General features: G+C 27.4%; 1 protein-coding gene and 1 long non-coding RNA gene across 2 annotated transcripts in view; one reads left to right on the top strand and one right to left on the bottom strand.

The window, feature by feature from the left end:
- Positions 1 to 2,114: 2,114 nt before the first annotated feature.
- Positions 2,115 to 21,005, bottom strand: part of LOC124432874 — a 49,518-nt gene continuing 30,627 nt past the window's right edge. The window contains exons 2-4 of the mRNA XM_046982156.1: positions 5,999 to 6,259; positions 5,153 to 5,365; positions 2,115 to 4,707 (exon numbers count right to left, since the gene is read on the bottom strand). Of these exons, the coding sequence (XP_046838112.1) occupies positions 4,369 to 4,707; positions 5,153 to 5,365; positions 5,999 to 6,259 (813 nt within the window). The 3' untranslated portion in view covers positions 2,115 to 4,368. The remainder of the gene's footprint in view (positions 4,708 to 5,152; positions 5,366 to 5,998; positions 6,260 to 21,005) is intronic.
- LOC124432875 lies at positions 11,881 to 14,036 on the top strand. Its single transcript, XR_006944386.1, has 3 exons — positions 11,881 to 12,672; positions 13,199 to 13,237; positions 13,314 to 14,036. It is a non-coding gene; the product is annotated as an uncharacterized LOC124432875 (long non-coding RNA).

Genomic DNA, 21,005 nt, shown 5'->3' with positions numbered 1-21,005 from the left:
CAATAATTATTAATGTAATTCCTTTCATGCGGTAAGACTCTTGATACATCGTTTGTGGGAAGTTTAATTTTATATAGGCTAAAATGATCAATATTAATTTATTGTTCTTAATATAATTTCGAAAATAGCCTTTTATTCATTATGAATTTATAATTGTGCGTAATTATGATTTATAAGTAGAAATAATATCTAATATTGTATAACTTTTTACAAGTTGCAACATTTTTTCCAGATCAAATACTCCTATTTAATAATAACTTTTATTATTTGTAAACGATCATAGGAATCCTTGGAGAGAAATGGATATTTTTGTATTTCTAAAAGTTATTAAAATATCATGATATTCGTCTATTTTAAAGGTAAATAAATGTTGTATGAATCGTCAGTTTTTATCTTACATCATTGTTTCCGTTTTATTCATATTGTAATTTATTGATTTATCCGAAAAAACTATTTGAGTACTATTGAGAAAAAATAAAAATCTCGAATTAATATATTAATTAATAAAAATAATAAATTTTCCCTGTCATCGACTTCTTTCATCATAATCGTTTCCGAAGTCGTAGAAAAAAATAATAAAACGAGTATGAATTCATTGACCTCAATTAAGGCACATTCTCTTAAAAGAATCATCGGGCAACTGCATCGGAATGGTAAATGTTCGTGATACTATGTATAATAATTTCCACATAAAGTGGCTTAAATTTAATAAATTTCTTGATTGTTACGAGCTAATCGTTGAAATTAGTCGAGCAACGTGATTCCGTCTCATTTTATCCTGTTAGTTGTTTGAGTGAATATTATCAAATCCGGTTTTTTATTTTGGCTGTCCGGGACAACCTTGAAACGAAAGATCTTGATCTTCTTTTTATACGTAATTTTAAAATAAACAAATATCGTAATAAATATATAGAGTTTATATAAAATATTTTCATGTTATATATAATTCGTAAATGTTTTAAAGAACTTTTATTTTTTCTTTTTTTTTACGTCATTGATTAAAAAATGCTTCAAATTTTACCGTCAATTATTTTATAACTGGCTATAAACGTTTTTAATTGTCATGATTAATGAATGATGTTATAATTGAAGAATCCCGGTCATGTTAATTTCGTGTGAATAAACTATAATTTAAGAATATTGTTATTATTTTTCCTTTATTATTTTATTGTTTAAGTTACGATATCGTATCGATAACTGGAAATCGATTGTGCAAAAAGACTTTATAAGACGTAAGCACAGTGAATTTCCTTTCTTTTTAAAAATTAAATGATGGACTTTTTGAGACTTTGGAATATTTGAAAAAAAAAATCTCGGTATCTTCGTTTTGCTCATGATGACCCATGATAGTCGGTCATGGATTTTATTATACGTATGTATGAGTAATGGCTTCAGTTTATCAGAGATTACAATGTAAGCAATGTAAGTATTGCATCTATTGATGCTGTGAATACACTTGGAAATGATTTGAATTGAATGGATCCGTCAATGGAATATTCTCATGCTGATAAAATGCCGCAGATATATTCGATGTAATTAGAAAGTAACAAAGTTTTATCAAAGTCCGAACTAATGAGACTGTCAATTTATAAATTTATGGATACCTATTAATCATACAATGGTAACGATAATGATAATATAATCATTTTGAACACGTTTATATAAGATAAAAACTAGACATCGAGACGATAATTCATAATTATTATAATTTTCTTCTTCGTTGTTCGAAGTTATAAAATAGTATTAATTTTAATTATAAACTAAAGATTATTGTATTAAAATACAATACATTAGTTTAATCTCTTTTATAGATCCATAAAAAATAGATAATAATTTAAAAAAGAAAAAAAGAAAAAAACCAATATTTATAACTTATCATATATAATTTGAAAACTTAATTAACTTTCAATTAGTATGAGAAAATTAAAAATTGTATTCTTGTTTGTTTATTTAATTAAAAATTGTTTTGTTAAAAGAACTGAATAGAACATCATCTGTTGACACACATGGGGAGTTAGACAATAACATAGAACATGTTAGAAAAGCAAAAAAGAAAATTTTAGAATCGAGCAATCTTTTTATTAATCTATAGTATGATTAATCAATGAAATTCATTTAAGATTTAAGATACTATTTATTACCACAATTGTTACATAGATAAAGATATTTATGATCATTCGCAATGATTAATGATGATACATATTATGAAACATAACGATACAAATATATTTATATCACAGTCGTAGATAAAGAAATTAATACTAATTGATATCTGAAAGATATAGCTTACATAACAGCGTTTAAATCTGTTTGGAATTCACAAAATTTATAAATTCGTTAATCGTTTAATTGAAATTATGTTTATACAAAAAACCGATGATGAATTGCTAAGTAAATTCCATCGAGATTATAATCATCGTAAAATCTAATTAAGCTTAAGTATGATAAATTTGATTGGCGAGATAACCAGTAAATTGATACTTATATATTCTTAATACAAAAAGGTTTGCTTTTAACGTAAAGATTTAAAAAAAAATAAAGTGAAAATAGAATAAAAATAATTCTATTATCTATAATAATAGTTTGACATGTAGATGAGTTCTTTGATCTACGTTTACTAATTGTAAAAGATGTTAATGTGGATGGTAAGACCAGTCTTATTGCGATCGCTATTAATTAACAATTTGGACATGACATACTCTGTAATGTTAGCCTTGATTTTCTATTATTGATAAGACATATGGATAATAGATATCGATAATATTTCTTAATGAATATTCATTTAAAATTTTTGCAATACAATAGAATTTTACATCAAGATAGAAAAAAAGCACATTGCATCGGATAGTACAGATTGTTATTTGTAGCATGAATCGGTAATATCGGAAACTATATCATTTTATTAAAACCTTTCTACATCGTAGAGCAAAGATATATATTTGAAAGGGTGACGATATAATTTTTAAATTTTTATTGTGACTTTGATTTTACGATTTTATCTTTTCCAAATTCTTAATAATTAATAAGTTTTACATATTAACAATAGACAAAGCTTTATAGTAAGGAAATGTAGCGATCGACTTTACCGACTGTTCCAAAGAAGGTAAGTTCATATCGTGGAAAATATTTTTACTAGGAAATCTTTCTTTTATGATTGGCTAAAATTGTAAACATAGATCGCGTTAACAAATTCAGAGAGTAATTTTAAAATTTCTACAAACAACATAACGCCTTGGAAGGGAAAGTTACAAGATTTATATCTACATACACATTACATGGATTTTTTAACTTACGCATACATATATTGCATATAATATAATAGCATTGTATTGATGATTTATGATTAAACGATTCTTATTATAGATCGTCTTATAGATTCAGGATTTATTTCTATAGACGTATCTAAGATTAGAAACTTCAACGATCACGTTTATATAGTGATTGTATCGTCGGATAACAACCTCGAGCGTTTTTCTTAAAATTATAGGTAAGAAAAGAAAAATCGAAACTTTTACGAAACTAATTTCTGTTTTTAAAGAATAATCTATTTTTGTGAAATTAACATTCATGACCACGGTGTATGCCTATGACAGAATATACAAAAGTGAATAATAATGAATATACAGAAACGAGACAAGTTTTTAACGTTCTTTTTTTTTTTGTAATTTTTTTCGCTCATTATGTTCTATAATTTCGTGTCACGCTTCATGTATTTCTCATTGAAATACTCGTTCTTCGTTATTCACTGTAAAATAATTGAATGTAAATTTCGAGTATTTCTTTCAAGTTCCTAGCAATTTCATCGTAATTCCTCGTATTTTACGAGTATCGATTCGGAACGAAACAATATGATTCTTGTAAAAACAGTCAGCCTTTTATCTTTATTATGCAGATTTATGAAAGGCGACGTAAAGAGTTCCGAAATAATCCAATATCCCATCTAGGTATATAACGATATTCTGTAACGAAAATAAATGATTCCTCGAAAACTTAGATGAATTTCAGTCTTCCATTTATTCAATATTCGGAAACGGTATGATAAAATCTATGACGATGAAATCGATGAAATATCAAGAAGTTCAAATAAAATTACCGGATAAGTGAATTTAATCTGAACTCGATGGAAATGTATCGATTCCTATCATCGTCAATTTTCCTTTGCAAATTATTTCTTTTTAATCGGAAAATGGGATATATTTTTGCTTAAAAAAAATAAAAAAATAAAAAAATAAAAACAGAAAAAACGGAACTCTTGTTAACTCCACATACGATGATACTCTCATTGTAAAAAAAAGAAAGAAGATTCGATTCGATATAAGGTGAAGAGGTGAAGTGAAACTACGAGGATTTCATGAGGTTGTCCGTGACTCAGAAACTTGCCTCGAGGGAGTTCTCTAGCTCGCTCAAGGCTGGCACCAACGTTTGAAGGGAGAAATATCGCGATCGATCAGCAGCATCGACGCTCGTCACGTGCTGGAATTGGCATGGCTGGCTTATGTTGCTCTTCGCTGGTAGGACGACCTTCTTCTGCGGCACCTTCTTTTTCTTTTTACCTGGCACCGAGAGACTTATGTTCTCTGGACACGACACTAGTCGTTCTATGTGCTGCCACAAATCGTTCGCTGCTTTCGGATTGTCGAAGCTCAATCCAGCCAAACGTGTGTGGTCCGACGAGAGACACATTGTGTGAAATGCTGGTCCCGATACCTGTATTAAATTCTAGTGTGGGTATTTTTTTTTCTTCTTTTTTTCTTTTTTCACCCTACAGTTTAATCTGTTATCTAAGAGAAGATAGGTTAAATCGTCACGAAGATTTAATTTAATTTTTTTAATTATTAAAGAATAAATAAATCAATTTATTTCTGATTTTTATTAAAAAAAAGTTAGATCTTTAGATTTATTTTTGTTTATTTTTTTATTTTTATTTTGAATAAAAATAAATTTCATACATTTACGTTCGTCGATTAAGAATTTTCTTAGTTAACGGGTTACAACAAATGTTCGTTCTATTCGATTTGAAAATGATATAAATGCAATATGATTTTAGACACGTTACATCTATTTAATGTCTTGTTTCTTGTCTCTTTTCAAATGTATCGATTATGAAGTTTTAAATTATAGAGAATTAAAAATGTAAAAGAAACAAACATACCTTATAGGATGAAAGATTATCAATAGTTTCTCGCCACAATGTGAAGCAAGTGCCTCGCTCAGCTAATAAAATCTGAATACGTCTTTTAGATCTTGATCGTGTTTCTCCAAGATCGAGGACGACAACCGGTATTCCGGTGAATCGAAGTTCCCACCTTTCTGTTTGCGAGGCGCTACCAAGATACAAGTTTGCCAGTGATTCGCATACGAATACCTGTAAATTCAAAGGCAAAGATAACGAAGTTAAAATATATTGAAATATATATATATATATATATATATTTTTTTTTTTTTTTTTTTTTTTCTGTTAAGACATCTTTTCCATACACGTTACATAACTATTTCCTTGCTTAAACAACAAAATGCTGCTTTTGATTTTCCATATTTGATAGGACACCATATTTGATATTACAATATATTTACATATATTGAAATATATATATAAATATTCAAACATGTATATGAACTCGTTCATTCTATATTCCTTTGCATATAAGTACTATATAATAATATGTATATATGTGTATATATATGTATAATATAATATAATAATTATTTATTTATCTTTGTATGTGTATGTGTGTTTATATATATATTGAAATGTATATAAATATTTAAACATGCACATGAATCTATGCATTATATAAATTTTCGTATATAGGTACTATATAATAATATATGTATATATGTATAATATAATATAATCATTATACAATAAAAATTATACAATTTATAATATTTATGTGTGAGTGAGTTTATGTAGTATATGTTTATGTAGTGTGTATATACATATAGATAGATATACTGTATATCGTATTTCGAATGTATATTGTATTTCGAATATTACCTGTGATTTCAGTCCACGAAAGAACGTCTCCAATTGTTCGCGTTCCATTTGGCTAACCGGATCCAATCGTGATTCGTCGCTGTTTTCGGAGCTGTCGCTTCCTTCGTAGCTCGAAGTAGCGGAAGTATCAGCCTCACCGGTCGATGACAATCGTCTTCTAGTTGTGCCACTGTATTCGCTATAATATGATGAACTATGTAAAGAGAGATTCGATTGTAGTGTAGGACAGGAGGACGCATAAACCGGTCCGTTCATTTTTCCCTAAAAAAGAAAAAAAGAAATAAAACAATATTATATATTATAGTTTTTCTTGTAAACATCGTTTAGATTATTTATTAAATTGTTTACGTTTTAATATAGATTTCTCAAAGTAGTTTCGAAGAAGAAATATTATTTTATAATGTTCTTACAATACTTCTTATATTTTATGAATGTATTTATTATATTTTATATAGAATTAATATCTCTCAGGAGTTTAAAATTTCGACAATTTTCTACTTATTTAGTGTCTATGCCCGTTTAATCGAATATGTCCGATGAATTACATTCAGCTAAATATAAAAAATCAAACAGTAAATAGACCTCAAACATACGTTATTCGGCCGAATATTAAACCTTATTTGAATAGAATCAAATGGTTAGAGTTTCGAGCGGATAAATGAGCGAGTCGGCTTTTGTTTGGATTCAAATGCGTTTTAATAGTCGCACCGACTCTACTCCATTTATCATGCTTTTATATCCTCTCTTCCTTTTTTATCCATCAGTATGATATCGAAATCAAATCGATAAGTAAGCCATAGCAAAATATTACGCTCCATTTAATCTAAAAGCGAGGAAACTTTTGTATGATCGAGTAATAGTCGCTCCTTTTTCATGTGTATTTTTATGTTCATGTACATGAAAGCTCATCAATTTTATGAAAGCCCTGGTTTGAATTTTAGATTCTTCTATAAATAGCTCAACAGTCTTTGTATATCGAGTCATTTCCTTTCTATTTTATCCTCGAATGTTATACAAGTTGAACTTTACGATTAAAGAGAAGAGTCTATTAAACAAAATAATAGATACCTATAAGTATGATAGAGTATATATATAATATGTATATATATATGATATATGTATGCATATGTTTATATGTATACATACATACATGAGTACATACACTATATAACAAATAATAAATAAAAAAATATTTAATAGAGATTACATCTCATTAGAATAAAGATTGCTGGGGAGCCATAACAATGATTTTGTAAACAAACGTATCATTGATTATAATGAAAGTCTTTCTTAAATGAGAAAGACAATAATTATGTATAGAATAGAAGAAATTTAAAAAGCATAGAGATATAAAAATAGAAAGATAGAAAGAGAAACTGTTTCAATTCGATCGATTTTTTTAATCTTCTCTTCGTTTTTCTTTCTCTTTTTTTTAATTGACCTCGGTTGTGCAAGAAATTGGGTCGTCGACTTCGATGCTGTGACGCAAGAGATACTAGCAACTTCGTACAAGAGCTAATCAGTCAATGGCGTACCGACAACGACCCACTTAACCTGAACGAGAAAAGCCCATCTTCTGATGGCCTTAATTTGATCTCACTGCTTATAATCACCTTACGCTATAGATCTTCTACCAAAGCATTTACTAATATATCGGTTTGATATAACGATAGTAATAGAAACGAAGCTACGATCAGAAATCTATATCGGAAAATTTAGTTCACATTTTATCGCGTTTAAGAAAAATGCGAAATTATTGTCCGAAGCGTTATAAATATTTAATATCTAGTTTCATCTCTGATAAATCATAGATAATCAAGGTAATATGAGTAAAAGTGAGAAAATATGGATTTATAATTAATAGTAGATAATTATTGTTCTTAGTATTGTATTGAATTTTAAATTACATTACATTACATGATAAATTAATAGATGTTCACTTATAAACGAATACCATTTTATTTAAATAAATGGAGGATGAATCAGAGTTTCAATAGAAACCACCAAAATCTGTAAACGTCATCATTGTACCCTTCGAATATGGCTTTAATTCCTTTTCTTTTCGATAAATAGATCGTATTTTGTAAATAATCATAAATATTGAATTCACTTAAATATTAATAGAAATAACGATTATTTGCTTATCGCGATCTCCTAATCGATATGATAGTTAATGCATAAATCTCTTCGGCGATTGAACTTTCCTTTTTGCATTCACGAGCATGCGTCATCTGTGATATGCTGATTTCACTTTTATCCGATGATTTTTCCAGGAAATTACTTTAATGAGATCATTATAATGATATGTTCTATAAAAAGAAAATACAAATTTTGGATGGGCTTTTAAGTTGATTTAAAAAATAATTTTTTAATAAAAAGAAAAAAAAAACAAATTATAGATATTTTAGAAAATCGAATGTGTATCTTTCTCTCTCTCTCTCTCTCTCTCTCTCTCTCTCTCTCTCCTTCTCTCTCATTCCTTTCCGGTTGTTATTTTTAAAATGTAACTAACTTCGTATCAAAGTAAGCTGATGGTTTCAATGGATATCTTTTCCGCCTGAATGTATCATCCTTTGAAAAATGAAATCGATAAGGGTGAATTCTCTCTTGGTGATACACAATAAGCCCGCATGTGTTATAAATGATCTTACACTATAGATCTTTTACTAAAGGATTTACTAATATATCGGTTCGATATAACGACAGTAATTGAAACGCGATAGCTACGATCAGAAATCTATACCGGAAATATATAGTTCACATTTTGTCGCGTTTAAAAAGAAAGCAAAATTACTGTCCGAAGCGTTATAAATCTTTAATATCTAGTTTCATCTTCGGTAAATCGAAAATAATCGAGATAATACGAATAAGAGTGAGAAAATATAGATTTATAATTAATAGTAAATAATTATTGTTCTTAATATTGTATTGAATTATAGATATTTTATTCAACATTATAATAATAATTAGCGAACCTGAAATTATTAATTTTATTATTGCAATTGTAAATACAACACTCTCTGTATATTATTATTGCAATAATTATAATGGAGTTTTACAGTATGTAGCATTAATGTACAGAATTTAATTTACAATATAATTTTGAATTTAAAGTAACAATATTTAAAATATTATTTTTCTAAAAGCATTGACATAATTACTACAACATTCATTATATTTAATATATTAATATTTTTAATATTGACATGTCTCCAGTTATTAAAATCTTCATGAAGCGTAACAAAATAGTTATAATTTCTTATTTGTACTTATACAAATATATGAAGATATTTAATATACATACGTACATATGTATGTATAAACAATATGTTTAGATTTTCATATCGTAATATTCAGGAGATGGAATTGAATCAGATACGCTCTACATATCGTTTGATTCATAACGAGTTTGCTAACGAATATATCCGTGTACAGGCGTTTTTATGTATTGTAGACGGCATATGTAATCACATCGAGTGTATATAGCGAAAAACTGTAATCGATTACGTTTCACGATGCACAATAAATGAGCTAGCGACATCGTCATACTTGAGTGGTTAGATAAATTATAGATTCGTAGATGGTCATATCTAAGTACTTACGATAGTCGTAAGTAGGAAGCTTCTAAATAGTTCTAGAATTTCTTTCTAGAAGAACCTACTCTTGCGAGTAAGAAATTTCCACATAGTAAACGATCAGGATTTTATGATTCGCCAAACGGAAAAGAATATGAAATGGATTTCCTTGTTGGTTCTACTGTATTTTTTTTTATTACCAACACTGATTATATATTATTGATCATTATATTATTGATCATTTTATTTCTTTTATATCAAAATAAAATAAAAAAATAATATAAAATAATAATAATATTTAAGTTTTTCTCTTTTTTTTTCAAATCGAATATGCTACGATTCCTTAAAGATATATTGTATTAATGGATTTGAATATGATCGTAAACACGCGATTTTTCACGTTTTCATAGATATTCTATTATTATGCTAGATTTTATGACTATCTCTGAAGATTTCCAAAACTATCAAATTTTAATAACTTACTTAATTCGTATGTTATTGAAATGTTTCTTTACTATTACTTTATACGTAAGAAAATTGATCAAAAAACAATTTTAGAAACAATAAATAAATCGAAATAAATAATTTTTATATGTGAAGTTAATCTCGGCATAGAAAGTAAATCGATTGAACATGTGCGATGGAAATCGTTGATTGTTTCAATGATTTGAATTAGCGTAATAAACGTTCGATTGAACTTTACTAAGTTTGTACGGAAGCTATATTGTTTTTGTAATTACAGGTAATCAATATATTTTTTTGATAGCATATACTTTCTTTTAATATATCGATCGATTCTTGAAAACATGATTTTGACGGTATATTGCTAGTAAATCGTGGTTATATCGCAAAAATTATTCGCGAAATTTAAATTTACATTCGTTTTATTTGCATGTCTTATCGGACTTCTTAGTTATTTATTCTGATAGTTTGAACCGATAGATTATTCTATTTTACAGTTTAAGTGCTTGTATATCATATATAAATTGTTGTATTTTTCGATTTGTAAGTCAAAATATTACAAATTTTAGCAGCGGACATATGCATAGTGACGCTATTATTTACAAGTGGCGGGGGGACCGTCGATTACTTTATTGGTTGGCTGCTTGCTTCGACGCCATTTTTATTTCCGTCGGCGTTAAAGAGTTGCACGGGAAATTATCTTATCGTCCTAATTACAACTAATTAGTATATTTCTTTCCAATGTACACCTTTTCTTAATGTATTAATTGACTGCTAAATGCCGAAGTCGTATTTAAGAAATGTTAGTATAATTAATATCTTAATATATATTTTAATTACTTGACATTAATATAGGTATTTGTTAATATTTTTTCTTAAATTTTCAAGTTTTTTCTTTGCGATATTCTGCTTGTATTTTAATGTTGTTTATTATTTAATTAATCTCGAAATTCACTTAATTTCATTTAAATTTCACTTAATATTTTTTTATATGCATTGTATATATAAACACGATGATGACAATATATATACAAAAATTGATTTTATTCCATAATAATAATAATATTTCATTTTTCAGATTTCATCGTATTTTATATATGAATCATTTTTATATGTAAAGATTATCGATAGATTATTGACAGATTTAACTATTAACTAATAACGCTATTAGCGTTATTAGAAACATTAGTTTGTATACCGCCTAGATAGATCTTTCTAGATGTTCTTTTTACTCTGGAAGTAATCTTGTAACACTTGCGTTACGAAGGATGAATGACATCTTTGCCTTTACTCTTCCTCGTCAGACTACGATCTATTATTTTAGATAAAGGTTTTTGTTTGTTAGAGGTCATTTATTGGGATTGTTAAACATGTTATATTTTAAACGTTATATTTTAAAACAGTTTTTGTTCAGCTGCCTGTCCAAACGTAGTCTTCCTCTTTTTGTATTCTTTTCGAAAACGGTCTCGAAAAACAATCCATTTTTTTTGCACATTATAGCTGAAACAAAAAAGTCAAAATAGTAACATACCAAAATATAGAAATAACATGTGTGTGTGAACGTGTATATTTTACAGATCCAAAGTACATTTCGAACTAATTTTTTACGACTTTACATATTAAACTTTCAAAATAGTATATATTATACGTTCTTAAGTAATTTATGAGCATTTATGCATATTTAAAGCAGTACTTAATATAGTTAAAATATGATAAATATATATTATAGTATAATTGTATAATTGCGCTGTAATATATTTACCTGTCAAAGAATCGAATTTTTCTGAAAATTTTGTTGCCAAGTGTTGTCATCTTTCTTGCTATCATAATATGAAGGATCTGAGAAGACATCGTACAGGAATGAATACTCCCGCATTAATTCTATGAATACTTCACTTTTGGTATATTGTAATAAAATTAAAATATAACATTAGAGAAAAAGATGTTCAGTTGTACGTGGTCAAAGCCGTACTGGTTGCTTGAAACGAACGGAAATAATGTTACACAAAGCATTCTGGTCGTTTAGTTCTTGTGTCGATCTATGCCATAGTGAGTTACAATCCGTTTAAATCAATGCAAAGTAATGCCGCTTTCCCACGAGGGCGTGAACCAAGAAGGTGAATTACATTTTTGTGGACTACGACTTGTGTGAGCATGCTATCGTGAAGATTGCCTGTGACGTTAATACCTCCACGACTCAGTTGTGACTGAGGATCAAACCGGTTTGAATTTCAATCGTGGCAGTAGCACGCGTGGAACAAAATATCTACGCAGCGTTTTCGGTTTTGTCAGACGGGTTTTGTCGGGTTTGATCAGATGGAATCAGTATTTTATAATCCGACATTTAATGAATACAGGGATCGTGATATACGAGCATCAGCAAGAATTTAACGAATTTCGGAGACTTTAAGTACAAATGGTTTCGGAGACTTTAAGTACAAAAGAAGTAATTTAAAAATTTGTAAACTTGAGAAGTTCGTATTGCCAAGAATTAAAGAAGATCAAGGGTAGTCAAAGGCCAGGAAAATCTAAAAATGATGCCCATAAACCAAATAATAGTGTAGTTTACGAAGATGAATTCCTTTATTCATCCTTTGAAGAGAAACTATTATTATTACACCTTAATATTTGATATTAGTGAGTACATTTAAAAGAGAATAACTACGCATATACTAATATAAATAATATCTTTCTTTGGTAAAATAAGTAATATTTTCAGTTAATATTTGATTTAATTAATATTTGATATTGCCATACTCCTTTACCATTGAAATAGTAACATTTCTCATATTCCTTCTGCTTCAAAGTTTGCATGTCTGTTATGCACTGATAGCAAATTTTGTAAACCATTGTTTCTAAATGGATTCTATGAACTGAAAGAAACATAATAGTTCTCTTCTTCGTACTCAATTAGGTCACTAGGTATATAGCATGGATTGATTTTTCTCAAACAAGTTGTGCAAAGTACAGGATGCAAAAACCACTTTGTACATTGTCTCTAGTTTTAGTATAATTGACTTTTCAAAAATTATAAATTTACTAACAAGCATTTCAAACGTGTTTTCCACGACTTTGCATGCTCTGAAAAGTCTGTAACTATAAATCCTCTCTTTTCCTAATAAATTACGTCGACTACAGGGTTTTATAAATATTTTTTTGACAGATACGGATAATCTCTTATACTGATCGAATTAGGCGTTCGGTAAGAGCATCAATTTCTAAAGCAGTATTAATATAAATAAATTATTTTGAAATGTCTTCATATGATCTTTTTTTAGCTCCAACGTCGGTATATCGGAAGCAATAATTACTACCAACCAAAGCAAGCAATACGATATTGTAACTGTTCTTAATATTGCAGTAGCCTGAGCCACTTAAAGGAGATTTTATGACGATGTATTTTCCATCGAAAGTTTCTATGCATTCTAGAAAATTCTAATGCGTTTTGAATCCATATTCAATATTTTTCTTATATTCTTGTATCATCGATACTTGAAAAAATTATTTGTGCTCTCATACGTTGCAAAGAAATAATACTAAAATTGAAGTTAATCAAGAAAAGGACAAATGACAGTAGGAAATATTATTAATGATAAGACTTTTTCTCACAAAAAAGAAAAAAAGCAGAAGGTGAGCAAAAATTTAGTCTTTCTTTATCATGCTTTAAATAAATTCCAACACGAGCGGTACAAATTGCAGAGAAGAAGAATAGCTAGAATCATTTCAGCAAATATTAGGATCGTTATTGCGAATCATCGAATTTCCAAATGCAACAATGAATTATAATTTTGTTTGTAAACAGAATGTGTACATCAACTATTCAATATCAATATAATAACTCATCTGTACCAAGTTTATATGTTATGCAGTGAAGCTTCTGAATATATTTATTCACCTTCGAATGAATTAATCTTAATTTATTCAAAGGTAATTAATACATATTAATTAATCTTTAATTATATCTATAACTAATCTATAAATTCTACAGGAAATAATTGTATTTTCTTATTTATAATTTTAATGTCAATATATATATAATAATACTTAACATGTAATACATAATGTAATTTGTTTAGTTATATAATTTATTATTTAAATAATAACAAAAATAACAATAATAATAGTAATAAACATAATAGTAATTATTAATTTTTTACTTAATTAAATAATTTTACTTACAACAACATATAAATGGTATCAGAAGTATACGAGATAAATTTACTTATTGTGCTTTCTTAGGTACGGAAAAAATATTTTAAACTTTTAATTGATTCTCCTGTTGTTATGTAATCCAACATTACTGCTAATTTTGTTTTATTACTTATCGCCGGTCATTTTAACAAATTTGCAAATTATATTTTTGTCATTTGTAATAAATGTTTAAAATCATCAGAATAATTATTTCTAAGATTTTTTTTGTATAAATGTAGAATCTCCCGAAACTCAACACTGTAACATCAACTATCTAACCCACTATCGCTATTTCTTGTATTTCTTTTGTTCAGTTTTTAGTAAACGAATAATTTGACAATAGAATAAATAACATGACAACTTACAGAAATTATTATGTTTATGACTACAATTCGATTTACGCTGTTGTAAATTAAAAATGACATGTAAATAGTACACACTTTCCATTAACAAAAATGAAAATAACTAAAGTGAGCACGACAGCGTGATTCACGTTCGTGGTTCATGCTTCGTGGGTATATAGTAGCATAAAGTAACCGATGCTATGTTGTGTTATGCCGTACTTCGGTGAGTTGTACTGTCCGCTCATAACGGGTTTCCTCCTTTAAACTTAATATATCTATCAGCATATGTAAAGGAACATTTGATTGTTTTATTTTGATTGAAGTTTCAGAAAATCGAACGGCAATGTAAACGAAAAATATCGAGAATCGTGTTGCTCGAAGCTAGGTGGAATGCTTCCCCTATTTCACTTCAATAATAATACGATTCTTACAAACAAAAAGATGGCTTGATTTTTCCGTAGGTCATGTATAATACCTAAATAATATAATTATAATACAATAATATATTATAATACAATTACTAATTAATATTTCATCGTATTTTAATTTATTTTAATAAAATGTTCAACGATTATTCTTCATAAAACTTCTTTATTAGTAATTTAAAACAAATTCAAGTTCCTTTAATATTCATTATGTAGAGGATCAGGTATAAAAGATCCAGATCACGAACTCACTGGTTTTAATTGTTGAGTATAACCGTGAGTGAATTCTTTTGTAAATTTATTAATCGATTGTACATTTTTTGTATCTTTTTTTCATAAAATATGTCTTTTGCATATTTATTAATATTAGCTTAGATTAGACCCTTATTGTTCGTATCTAGTAGTATTAGGAATTATTAGCACGTAATTAAAACTATTTTATAGTTTATTCAATTTATCATGAGATTAACGTAGAAGTTGAGGTATCAATATCGAACTTCGTAAAAAGAGCATGCAACCATTGCAAATGAAAAATATAATATTATTAATTAATTAAAATAGTCATCTTTAAAAAGGATTCATCCCAAGGATATTTTGATATAATACTACTATAAAGTTAATTTTTATTACGTCAAAAATGAATTTTTTCGAAGTTAAAATCATTTAAAAATAGTTCCATAAAAACGATATATAACTTTACTGTTTCGAAAAAAGAAAAAAAATAGTCATTAATCCATAGAGTTAAATTATAAGTGAATCTTTATTTTTTACCTGAATATTATCAGTTACTAATTGATTAATATTCGTTTTTTCACTCTGTGTTTACTGCATTCTCGTTTATGCGTCTCGTGTGATTAAGTACTATTCGCATGGGTGAACATCAGGTAGTACATGTTTAGTTTAAAAATCACTTTTTTAACAAATGTTAGTTTATTGTATACGACGTGCATTTATCTCTGTGTGTGTGTCGTAATATCGTGAATTATACATCGGTAAGCGAAATTTCTAATTATATAAATGTATACGAATAGCATACAACATACAAAGTATATAGTCAATTTTATTTATATAGAACTATCATATTATAATAAAATATTCGTATACTACTGGTGTGATTATATATTAATAAATATAAGTACTTATTTTGAAAGTAGTTTATCACGTAATGATCATTAATATTTGACAATTAGTTACAACAAATTGATACGTATTCCTAATTAAGATTTTTAATCAAATACGGAATAAATTAGGGTGATGTAGGTGTTATATCTTGGGTCATATCCCCTAGTTTACTTTTGTACTTTGACGGTATACGTGAAAATCATGGAATGTATGTATGTATATTGAAATGTATGTTTTATCTTTTTTAAATATAGGTATATGTAGACAGGTAACATATATCCTATTCGAATACGATTTTAGTTATATATAGACGAAACCAGACCAGGCGCCATGTCATATATTTTCAATTCAGAAATGGAAAATCTTGCCTCCGGTTATTTGTAAAATGGTTGCAAATTTTATATCTTTCAACATATGTATTTCCTATACTTTGTTACTACTTTGCAGTTTTACACCTTATAAATGATATCAAAATATATGATTTTTATTTTTATTTTTTTTTAATATTTAAATAAAATTTATAAAATCCAGGTTTTTGTAAATCAAATTTACAAGAACTTTTGAACACATCTGATATGTAGAATTAAATATATTGATGTTTTATGCATCCGCAATTTATGCAATATATTACTTGCCATGTGTATGTGTATCTAATTAAGATTCAGATATTACAAAATATAAATAATTCTTTAAAAGTAATTTTTTTAATTTTTAAATGTTAATATAATAGTTTTAATGATTATAACAAATATAAATTAATCTTTTATTTTTTTATTAATAATATAAAAAAGGACAGAAAATTGAAAGATTAGCAATAAACAAGGATATTTCTTATTTATACGTTCAATGATTATTTTATACGTTGTACCTATTAATTTCAACATATTACAATGGTTATGTCATTTGATTAGAAACGAAACTTCGCATAAAAATTTTATTCTTGGTCGTCGACAAAAAGATTGAATTTATTACGGCAAGTTCTAGGAAATCGATATTACTCGCGATTTATCGAATGAATGTAAAAGAAATATTATTTATTTCGTTGTTTTAAAAAATATGTTTTTTCTAATAATATATGAACATCGCTACAAATCATTATTAAGTACTACTATTTTTAATTCTTATCTTCAAAATGCAAAAAATATTCAATCTTGCAACAAATTTTTTTTTAATAATAATTACAGTTTTGATAATAATTATTATTAGTAATTATTATAAAAACTGTAAAATTATTAATAATTATTATAATTATTATCATAGAATAATAATAATTAATATAAAAATAGGACAATAGATTCACGTTTGCAGCTGCATTTGAAGATATTGTTATCGCGCTAGCAGGATGCATTTTGGTGCGATTAGGGAACATCGTCTGTCAAGTTGAACATACTCGGTAAATTAATGGCTCGAAAAGCCATCCCTCGTTAGAATGTGGCAAATACGTCGGTAACATAATGCCAGTACTATAGTAATCGTAAATGAGAAGTATGCGAATGAACAAGAATCCTAAATGAATTTTCTTGTACATCCTTTTGCCACGTGTCTTTCGTTTTCTCAGACAGGAAACAAGATGCCTTGTTACGCCGTCGTTGAATAGTTTTCTTGCGCATGATTAATCAGCTTGAATTAGTATCATAACTGACAGACCTAACAGATTGGCATTATATATTTTCCGCAAAATAAATAAATGTTTTATTACTATAACTGTTTCTTAAAAACTTTTTAGAGTATCTTGATAGATTAGTAGATAGTAACCATTTAAATAAGCAGATACACATTTGTTACTTTAAATTATTTTCTTCGTTTATACGTAAAAGTCGTTGTTCAGCGAGGAACATCATGACATTAAATAGGAAATAAAAATTAAGTATTAATAATAGAGTTGAAAGAACTTTAGATAATTCAAAAATTTTTGTTTTAAAATGGTATTAACATACAATGTAATATAGATCGATATACCGCTATATCGTCATTATAATTTGTTTCATAGAAATTAACTATTTTATTATTATTTTATAGGAATCCGACATGTTATGGTATATATTTATTTTCTAATATATTAAGTATATCGACAAATTCTTTATTAAAAAATTAAAAATTTTCGTATATATAGTATATAATAATATATATAATATAATATATAATATATAATAATTAATATATATAATATACATATATATTATTTATTTTATTAATATATATTTTTTTTAATATATATATATATATATATATATATATATATATATATATATATTATTACATAAACGAGTATGTAATACTAGAATTACGAAATCAGTAAAAATGATGAATTTTAGATTTCTTATTTTGTAATTATTTGAATTATATCTATTAAAAATATATAAATTAAAAGCTGTTCTCTTCTATAATACTTACTATTATAAGATGAAATAAACTAAAAATATCATTATTAATCTAATTTTACGATATCAAATTAATGGATATAATAAATATATCAATCTAAATAAATATAAATCTAATTTTATTATATCAAATTAAAGGATATGGTAAAAATAGATCGATAGCTCTAATGTTAAAAATAATTTTTTAGAATACTACAAATAAAGAATATAAAAAATAATTATATACATATTACATATATATTACATATCTATATATAATTGTGCGTTTAGCGAAAAAGTATTCGGTAGATCAAATAGATCCTTTGATAATTTTTTTTCAGTGATTATTATCTTTCTAATAAAAAATAGTCAGGTTTCATCTTTGATAGATATTATTTCGAAAGGGAAGTTCACACAATTGCGGTGTATTATTAGTAACTTCATTGTCGCCCAAAGGCAAAGGCACATTTGTACTCCTTTGATCTCGACATCATTCCGACGAAATCTCTCTCTCTCTCTCTCTCTCTCTCTCTTCCCCCTCTCTCTCACCCTATCTCTATTTCTCTCTTTCTACCGTTTCTTCTTTCTCTATACCTTCTGAAGTTATTCTTTCCCCTCTTCCTTCCTCTCAGTTTCTTTCCTTTCTCAAGGCACGTCGTATTTCGTGACGAGACAATAAACACGAATACGAACGATGTGATCTATCGACACGACACGATTCTTGCTATCGGTTCTCTCTCTTTCTCTTTCTCTCTTTCTTCTTCTATCTCTCTCTCTCTCTTTCTTTTTCCCTCTCTTTTTTCCTCTTTTTCTTTTTATAACTTAGGCCCTTCGAACGTTGTATTGTATATTCCACGTTAGTATCGTGTTTACGTTATTACACGGCGTCTACAGTATATCTTGGGAATGTTACGCAGTTGGTAGTGCATACACAACATACATATATGACACACAACGCGCGCGCGCGCGTACAGGTACATGTATACGACATACGCACATACACATTCATAAATCAAACGTTTGTCGAAGTACGCACGTGGTGTCCCATCGTCGTAGCACTTACCTCAAGGATTACTGTTCTCCGGTGCAACGACCGACGAGAGAAGAATAATACGCGTGACGATGCAGGAAACTCCGAGGTTCCAGGTTGTTAAGCGGCCTATGACCTTGAGAGACCCGTGTACGAGAAAGGTACACGGTCTTTTTCGTGGGACGACGATGATTTCAAAGCAGACGTTCCGTGACGTCTTCTGTTAGAAGAAAGTTTTCTCTCACACAGAAGTGAAATCGATAGGAAAGATATGTTGGAAAGAGTTGTCGAATATATAGATCTTATATTGTTTTATAAATTATACCTCAGCAAGTTCTTTCATACTGTTGAATATAATATAATATTATAACACAATTTTGAAATTTACTCTTAACGCGTTTGTTTTCCATGCATTTAGTTTATCATATATAGGTTATCTTTTATCATACATGTATTGTCATTAAGACCTATTATACATATATAACATTACCAATAATTCATGTGAACCTATTAAATAATAAAAGAAAATGGAAAACAATTATTTTCTTATAATTCTAACCTGCAGAAAAGAAAATACTATCAAGAGTATAAAATGTTAATTATAGATTTATGAAATTTATAGAGAGAAATATTGAAAATAGTTAAAATCCCTTATTGCTCCCCAATTGTGAAACTTAAATTATTAATATTAATACAATGACGTCATTTATAATAATCATAATATATTGAATATCTTTTTAATGATTTCCTAAATCATGTTACCTTTATTTAATAAAAAAAATATATTTATCCGAATTAAATATTTGTCAATGTTTTCTTTTTGTTATTAATGCAAAATACATTTTGTACTATGTGTTATAGATTACGTTATTTTTTTAATAATTTCCTAAATCATGTTACCTTTATTTAATAAAAAAAATATATTTATCCGAATTAAATATTTGTCAATGTTTCTTTTTTGCTATTAATGCATAATACGTTTTGTACTATGTGTTATAGACTACGTTATAAACGGACTTATGACAAATTAATTAATTCTTGGTAAAACGTTAAATATGTAATAGTACGTATGTTAAATATCAGATTACTATTTTTAATACTAATTTGCATAAAATGTTACATCAATCAAATAGAAAATATGACATAAAATATTTTACATGGTAAAAAGTTTAATTCTTCCCTTTTAAATGGTATCATTAGCGAACGTTAAGAAAACATTATTTGTTTTTTGGACAATTTCGTATCTAGCGGTCCTTTTTAATTTTTCTCATGACTGGTCAAATATCTACGACGAGGCTCGATAAAACGAGTAATATCATGTTAACCTGTTTATTTTATTGCATATCCTCTAAGTTCATGAACGTGCCAGTAATCGTAACGTAGTCTTGATAAACCGTTTTAACTAACCATGTCAAGGAACATTCGATAAAATAAAAAGCTAGCTAGTATGGTGTGGTTTATGTTGATCTGAACCAAATTCTCTTTCGAGTAGTAAGCG

The sequence above is a fragment of the Vespa crabro genome, chromosome 2, assembly GCF_910589235.1.
Source record: "Vespa crabro chromosome 2, iyVesCrab1.2, whole genome shotgun sequence".
NCBI classification, from domain to species: Eukaryota; Metazoa; Arthropoda; class Insecta; order Hymenoptera; family Vespidae; genus Vespa; species Vespa crabro.
Note: the sequence above shows the minus strand (reverse complement) of the source record. Positions and strands in the feature narration are given on the sequence as shown.